Here is a 12,363-nt window from a genome sequence, read left to right as displayed (position 1 = left end):
CCCCCTTGCACAAGGTCCCACACTTTGGGATTGTTTCCATGTTTCATGAGGTTGCTGAGTTGATAGCTCAACAAGGGTGCAAACTTTTGTGACAACGGGTACTCAAAGGTGTCTTTTGGAAGAGACTTCATTAATATGTCCACAATATGTTCCTTTGTAGCAATGTACTCCACCTTCAATTGCTAATCAGCCACCTGCACTCTTAAGAAATGGTATTTGATTGGAATATGCTTTGTCATGGATGCATAATGGGCTTCTTTGAAATATTTTTTGCACTTGGATTGTAACAAAATATGGAAATGGAATGCTCATACTAAACCTTAATATCCTTCAAAGTTTATTTCACCTATAGAACTTGTATGCAACAAGCTACTGCTGCAATATATTCCACATCTGTTGTAGATAAGGAAACTAAGCTATTGTAGATAAGGAAAGGAAGCTCAAACTAAACCTTAATATCCTTCAAAGTTTGTTTCATCTATAGAACTTGTATGCAACAATATGCTACTGCAATATATTCCGCCTCTGTTGTAGATAAGGAAACTAAATCATGTTTCCTACCCAACCAAGCTACAACATTTTTACCAAGGAAAAATGCTTCTCCACTTGTGCTTTTTTCTGTCATCAACACTGTCAGCCCAATCCACATTATATGCGTTGTAAGAGTGAGATCTTCACCTCTTGGATACCACAACCCAAAATTCATAGTGCCCTTTAGATATTTGAATATTCTTTTAACCACTTTTGCATGAGTTTCCTTTGGTGTTGCCTGAAACTGTGCCACCAAACCAACTACTTGCATAATATCAGGGCTTGTAGCTGTCACATATAAATAGAATTCCAATCATTGACCGGTAAAGAGTTATATTTTCCTTGGGTGATTCATCATCTTTACTCAATTTACCATAGGTGTACTCACAAAATTGCAATCCTCCATTCTAAACTTCTTCAACATTTCCTTCACATAATTGGTTTGTAAAATGAATATCTCTTTATCTGATTGAGAAATTTGTAATCGAAGGAAGAAAGATAACTCACCAAGCATAGATATTTTGAGTTCTCTTTGCATCTCTATTGCAAATTCTTGACACATTGTCACCGCTTCCTCCAAAAATGATACCATCTACACAAATCACAACACTCAATAGGTAATCTCCTTCACTGTGTATATAAAGATTGTTGTCTGCAATTCCTCAATTGAAGCCTTGTTGTTGAAGATACTTGTTTAGTCTTAAATACCAAGCCCTCAAGGCTTGTTTTAGCCCATAAAGTGCCTTCTTTAGCTTGCAACATAGTCTTGATTCTCTAAAAGGATGAATCCTTCAAGTTGTTAAACATAGACCTCTTCCTCTAGATTGCCATTTAGAAAGCCGACTTCAAATCCATTTCATAGACTCTGAAATTCTTATAGCTAGCAAGAGATAAAAACATCCTTATCGCCTCCATACGAGCAACAGGGACAAAAGTTTCTTAGAACTCAATTCCTTCAACTTGAGTGTCTCCCTTGCATACTAATCTTGCCTTGTTCCTCACAACTTGGCCATCCTCATTTAGCTTGTGTCTGAATAGCCGCTTAGTGCCAATCAAATTCTTATCCTTAGGCGTTGGGACAAATTCCCAAGTTTCATTTTTCTCAATTTGATCCAATTCCTCTTCTGTATCCTTTATCCAATCCTTGACTTCACTTGCTTTTATAAAGTTCTTCAATTCTATCTTGGAGAGTAAGCACATAATTGCATGTTCTGATTACTAACAAGTCTCCTTTCTAAATTTTTGTATCTTTGTCCCCAATAATCAAGTCTTCTAGATGATTCTTTTGGACAAATTTGGATGGAGTCTTGGATGGTTCCCTTAATGGTGTCTTTGGTTCCCTTTGCTCAACTTCATTTTCAATTTCTGCATCTACTTCCTCTTCTTTGCAATTTCTTGAGCCATTTCCCTTTGATGCCTTTCTTCATCAACTTTTACATTTGCACTTTCAATAACTTTGTGCAATCTTTTATTATAGCATTTGTAAGCTTTACTCTTTGTGGAATATCCAAGAAAGATACCTTCATCACACCTAGAATCAAACTTTCCCAAATCTTCATTGTCTCTTCTTATATAGCACTTCCAAATGCCTTGAAATACTTCGGTGATGCAAGCCTTCCCTTCCAAAGTTCATATGGGGGTTTGTTGTTCTTCACCCTGATTTGTGCTTAGTTCAAAATATAGACTACCGTATGAACCACTTCTCCCAAAAAGTATCAAATAGCTTGGATTCATTTAGCATGGCTCTTGTCATTCCTTGAGCTGAGTTCCGGAACTCGCCGATACTCGGCGAGTCCTGAGCCAAGTGACCTTGGGCGAGTCCTAGGGGCCTAGACTTGATGATCAAATTAGCTTCTACTTGATGATGTTATTGTGTCTTTAAGGTTTATTTAATAAAGGGTGCATGAAACAAGTTTTAAATCCTTAAAAATCTCTAAATTTCTTGGGATTTTCAATAGTTGAGTCTGCGCCGAGTTTTTTTGCCAAATCTCAAGTCCCAAGTCGAGTCACCCTCATCGAGTCTGCATCGAGTCCAAGTCTCATTTCTATGGTTCTATTTTTCCTGTCAACAACTCCATCTTGTTGTGGAGTTCTTGCAGCTAAATATTGTCTTCTTATTCCATGTTGTTCAAACAAATCTTCAGAATCATTTGAAGTGAACTCTCCTTTATCAAACCTTAGGCATTTGATTCTTAGCCCAGTTTCATTCTCTACTAAGGCTTTGAATGCTCTCAGCCTCTCAAAAACTTCAGATTTTTCTTTCAAAAATGTAACACAAGTCATTCCAGGATAATCATCAATTAATAGCATAAAATAGCTCTCACCTTGCAAACTTTTTGTCCTTGTTGGCCCACATAAATCAGTATGTATAAGTTCCAAAAGCTTTGACATAGAATACTCCTTTGATTTGAAACTTGTCCTTGTTTGCTTTCCATATTGGCACTATTTGCATATAGTATTATGTTTGCTATCCTTGACATGTCCCTTACAACTTGCTTATTGCTGATCTTCACAATGTTGTCAAAGTTCAAGTGTCTCATCCTCCTGAGCCACAACCAACTTACATCTTCTTGCCCCAAATAACATTTATCACTTTTGGCTCAAATGAGGAAGTAGAGATTATTAGTTGTTATACATGCATCTACTATCAATTTCCCATCCTTCTTGATCTCACATCCTCCAAAATAAAATGAGTGTGCCCTTGATCACACATTTGACAAACACTGGAGATTTTGCTTCAACCCTTCAACATATAGAACATTCTCGATTTTTGTTTTTCCATTATCCAAACTAAGAGTACCTTTCCCTTTTATATTTGGCTTCATATTGTCCACAAATTTAACTCTCCCTTCATTCACTCGTTTGGAAGTAAGAAATTTACTCTTTCACTTGTCATGTGTCTTTGAACAACTTCTATCAACATACCATTTATCTCCTTTGTTTTGTGCATGTAGGGCTATTTGAACAAACATGGATTTTTCTTTGTTTTCTTCTTCCTTTTTTCATACATTTAAATTCTCCCCTTTTTGCTTGATTTTTGTTTCTTCTGTCTTGCTTCATTTGGATGATTCTACCATGCCACTTTTACAAAATTTTGTTGTATGCCCAAAATTGTTGCACTCGTAACATATGATGTCGTAGTCTTAAGAGGGGCAAAAGAGTTAAAGTTTTTGTTTGTGAACCAATGACCTTTGTTCTTGTTCCATGCTCCATAATCCATTGCTTTACACCTAAAGTTATTTCGTGGATGCATTCTACAAACTATTGCCTTATGACCAAACTAAGTGCACAAAAAACAATAACCAAAGAAGGAATGATAGAACCTGGGCATATGAGTTTGCTTTGATGAAAGGGACTTCCTGACCATGTCATTTTTAGCTTTTCAAGGTATACTTGGCTTTCGGTTCTCATTCTTAGTGAATTCATCTTTCATGGGACTTTTAAGGACACTAGCATACTTCCTGTCTTCACTTGATTTCTTCGATGATTTAGAACTTCATAGCCAATACCACTCTTGTCAAACGAAGGGCTTTTGAGATTTAATGATGTCATTCAAAATTTCCAAACTCTTCTCGTTCTTCAAGTTTCTATTTAATTTAGCCATAGTCCTCTCCAATTCCTTTTTTAGGGAAACAATCTCAAATTTCAATTCTCCTCAATTTTCCTCTTTTGTCTTCAATTGATTTCTCATCCCCTCTTCAACCCTTTTTGCTTCTTCTACTTTAACTTTTAGATCTAAAATCAATTTTCTTGATTCTTCAAGACTTTGTGTTAATTTTTCTTTGGATTCACTGTCCTCTTGAATTCGTAAACCTTGTCTTGAATTTCCTTCCTTAAGTAATGATCCTCTTCATCCTCGTTGCTTTCACTCTTACCTTGTGGACATTTAAAAGAAAAATGACATATTCTACAACCACCACAACTAAAAAATTTGAATGGTAACTTACCTTGATACTTCTCGGATCCTTTTTTTAGCTTTCTCATGAATTAGACGACTTCATCCATTTCATTGCTTAAGCTATCACTTGGTCCACATACTTTAATCTTTCCCTTCCTCGATTTTTGAAGGTTGCCTCCCTTTTTGATGGCTTATCTTCAATCCTCATTTCATAGGCAATAGGGATCCAATGTAACTCATCCTCTATCAATTTGTCTAGATCTCTCATTTCTTCAATCGCCAAAACTTTGTAATCAAATCTTAAAGGTAGGGACCTTAATACCTTTTAAACTCACAACTTCTTCAACCGTTTCACCAAGACCTCTTATTGTGTTCAAGATCTCAACAACACGAAGCAAAATAGCAGGCTATGTTCTCCTCTTCTTTCATCTTGAGGCTTTCAAATTGTCTTCGATGGGTTTGAAGTTTTGCCTTCATCTCTTTATCATCTCCTTCATATATATTCTTCAACTTATCTCACATGTCCTTAACTGATCTGCAAGGCATAACTTTTACAAACTCCAATACAGATAATTCATGCAAAATCACATTCGTGGCTTTAGCATTGTTTTCACTTTCCTTCTTTCTTGCCTCATCCATTAGGGAAGTTGTGGGGCTACGTAACCATTTACAACCAATTGCCAAATATCATACCCTAGGGCGTTCAAATAGGTTCCCATTCTTATGCTCCAAAAGGAATAATTTATTCCATCAAACAATGGTGCCCTGTTTGATGGCAATCCACATCCTTCTTGACCTGGCCATATGTGCTATAACTTATAAATAAGTATTAAAATTAAAAAAATTAACATTTAAATATTAAAAAATTAAAAACTAAAAGAGTTATTCCCAGCATCCCCTTAGTGTCCACAAGGGGGAACATCCCGAAAATGTCCCTATATGAGGGGAACATCTTGGAAATTGTTCCCCTTTGGTGGTGATCATGGGCAGGGGCGGAGGTGTGTTTGGGAGCTTAAGGGATATCTCCTCCACATCCTTCCATCCCAGGGATACCCCTGTTTCAGGAATATACCTATTTTGAGGAAGGATGCATCCATGTGGAACACTGAAAATTGCAGCAGAAAACCATAAATTTTTAACCAAAAATTTAAAAAAACTTGTAAAACCACAGTAAATTTGCAATGAGTCAAAAATTTATAGTATTTTATGTCAAAACTTGTTTAACCATTTTTTTCTTTTTAATGTGTTTAATTGAGTGAAAAATTAACATGCATCCCAAGTCATGACTTCTGCTTTCACAATGCAAACTGGTTTACAGGGTTGACAGTATCATTGTAGGATATATAGCCCTGTCCAGATAACATGAGCTTGTACTAAAGCAACATCGACCTTTGAACATATAGAATGTACAAATATGTCTGTAAATATCTGTATTTTAAGTTTATCCATGTGTCCTAACCACTATTTAATTAAGCATTTAAAAAGCAAAATGAGTACGTACTGCCCATTTGCAGGCATACCAGTGGCCTTAGAACGTCCCGGAGCAGTATCTGCCCTTCCATCTGAAAATCACATACAAATGAAAGTCAATTTTCATCTTTCAAACATTCCAGCATCTGTATTTTTGGCCATATTGCCCTATTGTTTTTCAAAGAAAAGGAAAAAGTGGATGCCATTAACAGGGAAGCATTTTAACAAATACTTTAGAATGTCACCAACATTCATTCAAGTTTTCAACTGAAACCTTCACAGAAATTACTACATATGATTATAAACAGATGCCACGCAGTGCAGAAGCAATTCTCTATCAAGCTTAACGCAACACTGCAGTGGCTGAGAAAAAAGAGCCCCAAAGTTAAAATTCCATGAAAAGCAGACACCTTTGTTCTAACTTTACCCCTAACCTTCAACATTAAACAGTGCTCTGCTTGCCCCATGTCTTTATGTTATCATTGTAAATCCATACAGCGATCACAAAAAGCTCATCAAACCATGGTAATAGTGCCCTGCTGGAACCATGTTCTTAAGTTATCATTGTAAATCCATAAAGAAGGGTCACAAAATGCTCCTGAAACCAAAGTAACTGCACCTAAGAACTATCACTTACCTTTAGAAGTTTTCTAAAAATCTCATACGTGCAAACCAGCACCTCTAACATCTTAAGAGATTTAATGGAATTATTCACAAGTGAGACTGAGAAACAACACTAGAAAGTCAGAAGAAGAACAATAGTATGCATGTCAAGGATTCGGAGAGCTCTCAATTTTTTTGCCAACACTACATAAACTTTCATTGCCTCACAAATCGATGTTTCTTCTACACAATCCTGCAATATGCTCTTTCGATTCAAATCTCCTTTTTCATGTCATGCACATCCTTTTGTTGCAGAAGATTTAAGAGAGGATTGCACTGGTTAAATTGCAGGTTCCATATATTTTCCTAATGTGGACAATTTATATAACTTTTTCCTTGATGCTTCATCTCCGCAATAACACAAACTGAATTTTTCTCTGGTTGCACCATGTCTCAAAGACCCCAACATGCAACTGTAATCTTAACACAAGTAACTGCATAGGAGTATAAACAGATGCCATGAGTGCAAAAATCAATTTGCCCACAAGATTAAAACAATACTGCAGTTATCCAGAGAAAAATGCAACCCAAAATTATAGTTCCATGAAAAATAGCCCAGGAAAATATCAACAAGCATCAGCTTAAGTATAATATCCAAGTCTTTGTCCAGTAACTCTAGTATTAGCCTGAATACTTCACATGCATGCATATTCATAAAATTCAGGAAAAAGTGATATTGACAATGGTAACCATGCTTAAGCTTGCATCCTTTTCATTCTCATTAGCATGATTAAAGGAGATCTATTCTATCTGAAAGATGATTTTAATTAACAGATGACGGAGCAACTCAAGTGTGCACTAAACCCCATCATCAGGATACCAGAACTTAGGAACTACTAATCTAGGTGCTAATCAGACATGTATGTTCCAATGTTCCATTACTTAAGAAAGTGGAACTTTTCTGCTATTAATGCTCTATTAATTTGTCCCGGACAATATATGATTCAAATTATTGCCAAAAAACTTAAAAGGAATGTCAGCATACTTCTTATATAGCAAAGCTGTCATTCAAATTATATTAATTCATTAATAATTGTATGTCTGATTTCCATCAAATATTATGGCAGCAAAAAGTAGATCCCTAAAGAGGTTTTAGGATAATTAATTATTAAACCCTTCCTTTATGATGACCAATTCTATAGCACTATCTCCTTCCTTTTTACTGTCCTTAAAGGCTAGCAATCCAGTTATAATCATGCGGCAAGTCTTTCCTATGACATTTACTATTTGGTGATGGTACAAAATTTGCAAGCAAATCAACCTAACATCAATTATTGCACATTGCAGGAAGAAATACACTGCTATTTACGTTTCCAGGATCAATTTGACTTCCACCCATTTTTATTCACTTTAAAAGCTTTCCAATAAAATAATTTTAAAAAAAAAATTTAAAAGCATGGTATCATAATGTATTGATTAAGATAAATACTTTACATGAACTGTCTTATTATACACTAGCTTATCAATGAAATATTTTGGCCACTTGTGTATGTTGAATTACTCCTCACAATAACTTGCAATTTATAAATTAATGTTTATGACTCACCATCTCGAGCTACTGCATGTTCTTCAACCTGCAGAACATAAAATCCCTTTAGATTTAGTCTACACGTGGAAAATGAATGAGGACCACTCTTAACATATTACAGTGAAAGATCAGAAACATAAGAAAGTAATTCGTTAAAGAAATCGATCAGCTCCAATTCTTTTAAAGATAAAAGTTCAAAATTGGCTAGAATCAAACTAGTATACCCCAAACCAAGAAAAGAAAAAGAAAAAAATCCTTGAGCAAGAATAGTCTCCATAGCACAATACAAAAGTCATGTGACAGTAACAAGGTTAGGTCAAATGCCACTAACTAGTTTGGCTAATATAATGTCTACCCTCTAACCATCAACTTTTTAAATGCAACACTTTCTAGTTTTCTAGTATGCAACTCCACAAAACATGTGTAATCTAATCCACCTTTAACAAATTCATTATAGCAATATTTTTCACTTCTATTACTAATGGCCAAAAGATAACATTCAAAAATGACAAAAACCAACCTAATGTGCTTCATCAACCTTATTAAAATTTACTGACACTTTTCTCATGCAAGATTTGTTAGTGTGTTAATCTCCTTGTGCATATATTACACATGCATTGGGATTGGGTTGGGACAGCTTGTAGTACTTTGTAAGAATGTGTCATTAATAATAGGTGCATGCCATTATGGAACATGATCAATAGGTGATGGGATCAACAAATGCACTCTCCTTTATATGCTGCTAGATACCCTCCAAATTCAACATTGTTCTATAGCCCCTCATTCAAAGATAGTTGTGTTAAGGTCACATAGGAATTGTTTATGTGCATGTACAAAATATTTCCATCCCTAGAAAATTTGCAAACAGTTATAACATAGTCGCAAATAAGCAAGGGGTTTTTTATTTTCAAGTATGGTTGACGTGCAAGTCAAGAAGACCATCAAACCAGATAGACTCTATATACTTTGAATAGTCTCTCTATATTGTGGACCCGTCATTAAAGGTGTTAAGCTTTTAAAATAATCATACATGATATCATCTTAAAAATCATTTGCGTTTTTTCAAAATAATGGTGGGATTTTTTTGGCCAAGAATTCAAAAATATTTGATAGATGGCGAGATGCATTTTGAACCAACCATGTAATTCGTTCACTTGTCAGCATACTTGGACCGTTTTGACCATATGCATTCCAAGAAACGCAACTGTCTAACACAACGAGGAGTAATTTGCTGTTTGTTCACCAATACTTCCGCTTAAAGCTAAGAAAAGCTCAAGGTTAGACTTTTAATATACTTGCAATCATAGTTTAACTGTATTCATTATGTTTTTCACTCTCAACTTCCAAAACTGATTTCTCTATAGACAAAATCAGATACTATTGAGAATGACCAACCAATTGACGTTCATGAAATTGATCAAAAGTCTACATGGATTTCAAAAAATGATGTCTTTCTTGATCTTGAGGATTTTGATATCTTGACAGATGCCAATATTGACAATGATGTTGTTGAACGACTTAGAAGAGGCTCTAGCTCTAAGAGTTTCATCATCAAGACCTTTAGCCCTCTAACATAACTCTCCTTGTAGCAGCAAGAGTCATTGGCTACATCTAAATTTTAGGAACTTTATAGCTAGCTATATTCAATTTATAGCTTGACTTTGTACAAACTATAGTGTTATTGAAATTTTGAAAAGTATCAACATCTAGTTATTATTTATGCACTATGAAATATGCATTGTGTGATGCAATGTAATCAGCAATATGGACATAAACAACAAATTATACTCCATAATTCATGAGTTAAACTCTCAATTTTATTATTTCAAAAATAATAAGTTTTTGTCTCTTTTTGTACATTTTTCTACCTTTTTTATCCATTTTTCCCCTTTTAAATCCCAATGTTTTCACCTAAAGATTTTTACTACAATGTCTAAAACAAAGACCAGCAATCAGATGCACACAGATTTGAAAGGAATAGAAACTACTTCAACATGAAACATGTGATTTTAAATATGAAATAGCCAATTTGGATGCAAACTTACAACCTAGATAAATAAACTAAATCAATAATAAAATTTGAAAGTTAATCATTTTCAATCTAATCAATAGAATGACCAAAGCTAGCCAACTTATATAACAATTTCAGCAACATAAGTGCAACATCAATCATCATTCTTCATAACATCTTGTGCTCAAAGCACTTATTTATATGTTGCCGAAAGGAAAAAAGAGATTTTAGGGACCTAAAGTAATAATTATTCACAAAAATAATATTTTAAAGTGAAAAGCTTAAAGCTGCCAAAAAACAAGAAAGAAACTTTAAAACAATACCATTCTAAAGAGAGAGTAAAATAAAGTAGCTTGAGATAGGCCCTCAATTCTTCACCCAAAAATAGAACATAATAAAATAATAAAATTGCTAAAAATAGCAATATTACACATAACCAACCCCTACAATTCTACTGTGATTGTAAGAACCCTACTGCTTCTAACTCTCCTAAAATGCTATTGCTGTTGTGTTTTTGGATTTTCAAGGTTTTTGAACAAATTTAAAGTATAAAATAACACGTGCCAGGCAAGAAATGCACATAAAACCAAATAGAACTAAAATTGGGAGCAATTGCAACTATATTATGAATAAGATACCTGATACAATAAATCCTACTACTAATTGCATACCCGTGGGTTCTTAGCTTATTTAAAATGAAGAAATTTGGTGTTTGCTAGCCAAAACTGAGAAACTGACCAAAAAGGCCGTACAAGTACAGGAAATGATTTCTCTAAGCCAGAAAGTAGGTAGAATAGCTTGAAAGGACTAGGCATTGGGAATTGTGCATTCAGAAATGCACTTTGGGTAGGCGTTCCAACCTCCCAGGAAAAACACCTCTTTTCTGGAGCCCCACGTGCCAACCAAATTGGTACGGCCAGCAATGAATCCTGTACGGCTGGTTATTGAACTAAAAGAATGCTGCCAATGAAGCTTCTAAACTGAATTGCCTCCTTCCTTATTCCAAATCTGCAAATAACTAACACAAATAACATATGATGAAGCACCTGAAAACTTCTATGTGAAGCCCTCTCAGTTTGCAATAATTCAGTTGATCTTTCACAACCTCAAAATCACAGATCCATGAAGAATGAACATTCTTCAATAGCAAACCCTCTGAAACCCTTGTCTCAAACAATCCACAAAGAAAATAGTAAGCAATGTCAAATAATCAATAATGAGTTTGAATTGCCTTCAATTCCCTTATAACCCCCAAATGGCACGATTTTCCACAAGTACGCCTAAATGCTTTTAAATACAAATAAAAATGTATTTAATTACTTTTGCATATTTTCAATAGTCACTTGGGCACTATATTTCACTTAAGTGATTTAATTAAAATCACTTTATAATATTAAGTGGCCTTTTAATATAATAAAGTCCCTTTATGACTTTATAATAATCATGTAAGTTAATTAAATAGCTTAACCATTAGAATATTAATGTCTCCCTCAATATTCAATCTTTTGACGAACCGTTAGAAGCAAGGGTCAACGTTGAATAACCCCCATGTGTCCAGGTGCCAGGTACCTTGACTAAACATAGCACAACTGCCATATTGACTTACTAAAAACAGTAAGTCCTGCAACTAAGCCCACACATCAACTACTAAGGCCCTGGAACTGAACCCAAGACTGAACTGAAGAAGTGGAACTACCACTGAGACTCTCTATCCAAAATGTTAGCCTACGAGACTCAAAAAATGATAGGCTAACCCATCAGTCACAGAGACTGTCTCAGGTGGGGACATCACAGTCCGCCCTCCCTGAATTTGCTTGTCCTCAAGCAAACTCAATGCTGGATGTTGTAAAATACTCACTTTCCCAAGTAGCATCCTCTATCGGCAGATCTCTCCACTTAACCAAAATTTCCCTGATGACCCACCTCCGAAGGTGACGCTCTCTAGTCTCTATGACGGCCTCAGGTACTAAAATCAACTTCCCCTAATCATCCAAGGGTGGTAAGTCTGAAGGAGCTATATGTTGTCCCAATGCCTTCTTGAGGCGCGAAACATGGAACACATTATCGACCTTACTATATGCCAGTAAATCCAACTCTTAAGCCACCTCGCCTGATAATCCTGAACGGCCCATAATAACGTGGCTTGAGTTTCTAAGAGCCCTTCTTCCTAAGAGAGGTCTGTCTATAGGGTTGAAGCATCAGATACACCATATCTCCAATCTCAAAAGCTCTCTCAACCCTCCTCTGATTAGCATATTGCTT

General features: G+C 35.3%; 1 protein-coding gene across 2 annotated transcripts in view; it reads right to left on the bottom strand.

Annotated features, from left to right (window-relative positions):
- Window positions 1–12,363, bottom strand: part of LOC131065037 (uncharacterized) — a 147,138-nt gene that overhangs the window by 26,088 nt on the left and 108,687 nt on the right. The window contains exons 5-6 of one of the 2 annotated variants that reach the window (XM_057999403.2): window positions 8,109–8,136; window positions 5,931–5,991 (exon numbers count right to left, since the gene is read on the bottom strand). In XM_057999403.2, the coding sequence (XP_057855386.1) occupies window positions 5,931–5,991; window positions 8,109–8,136 (89 nt within the window). The remainder of the gene's footprint in view (window positions 1–5,930; window positions 5,992–8,108; window positions 8,137–12,363) is intronic. The other variant, XM_057999405.2, reaches the window with a different exon arrangement.

Source organism: Cryptomeria japonica, chromosome 11 (assembly GCF_030272615.1).
Source record: "Cryptomeria japonica chromosome 11, Sugi_1.0, whole genome shotgun sequence".
Taxonomy (NCBI): Eukaryota; Viridiplantae; Streptophyta; class Pinopsida; order Cupressales; family Cupressaceae; genus Cryptomeria; species Cryptomeria japonica.
This window is presented reverse-complemented; position numbering and strand designations above follow the sequence as displayed.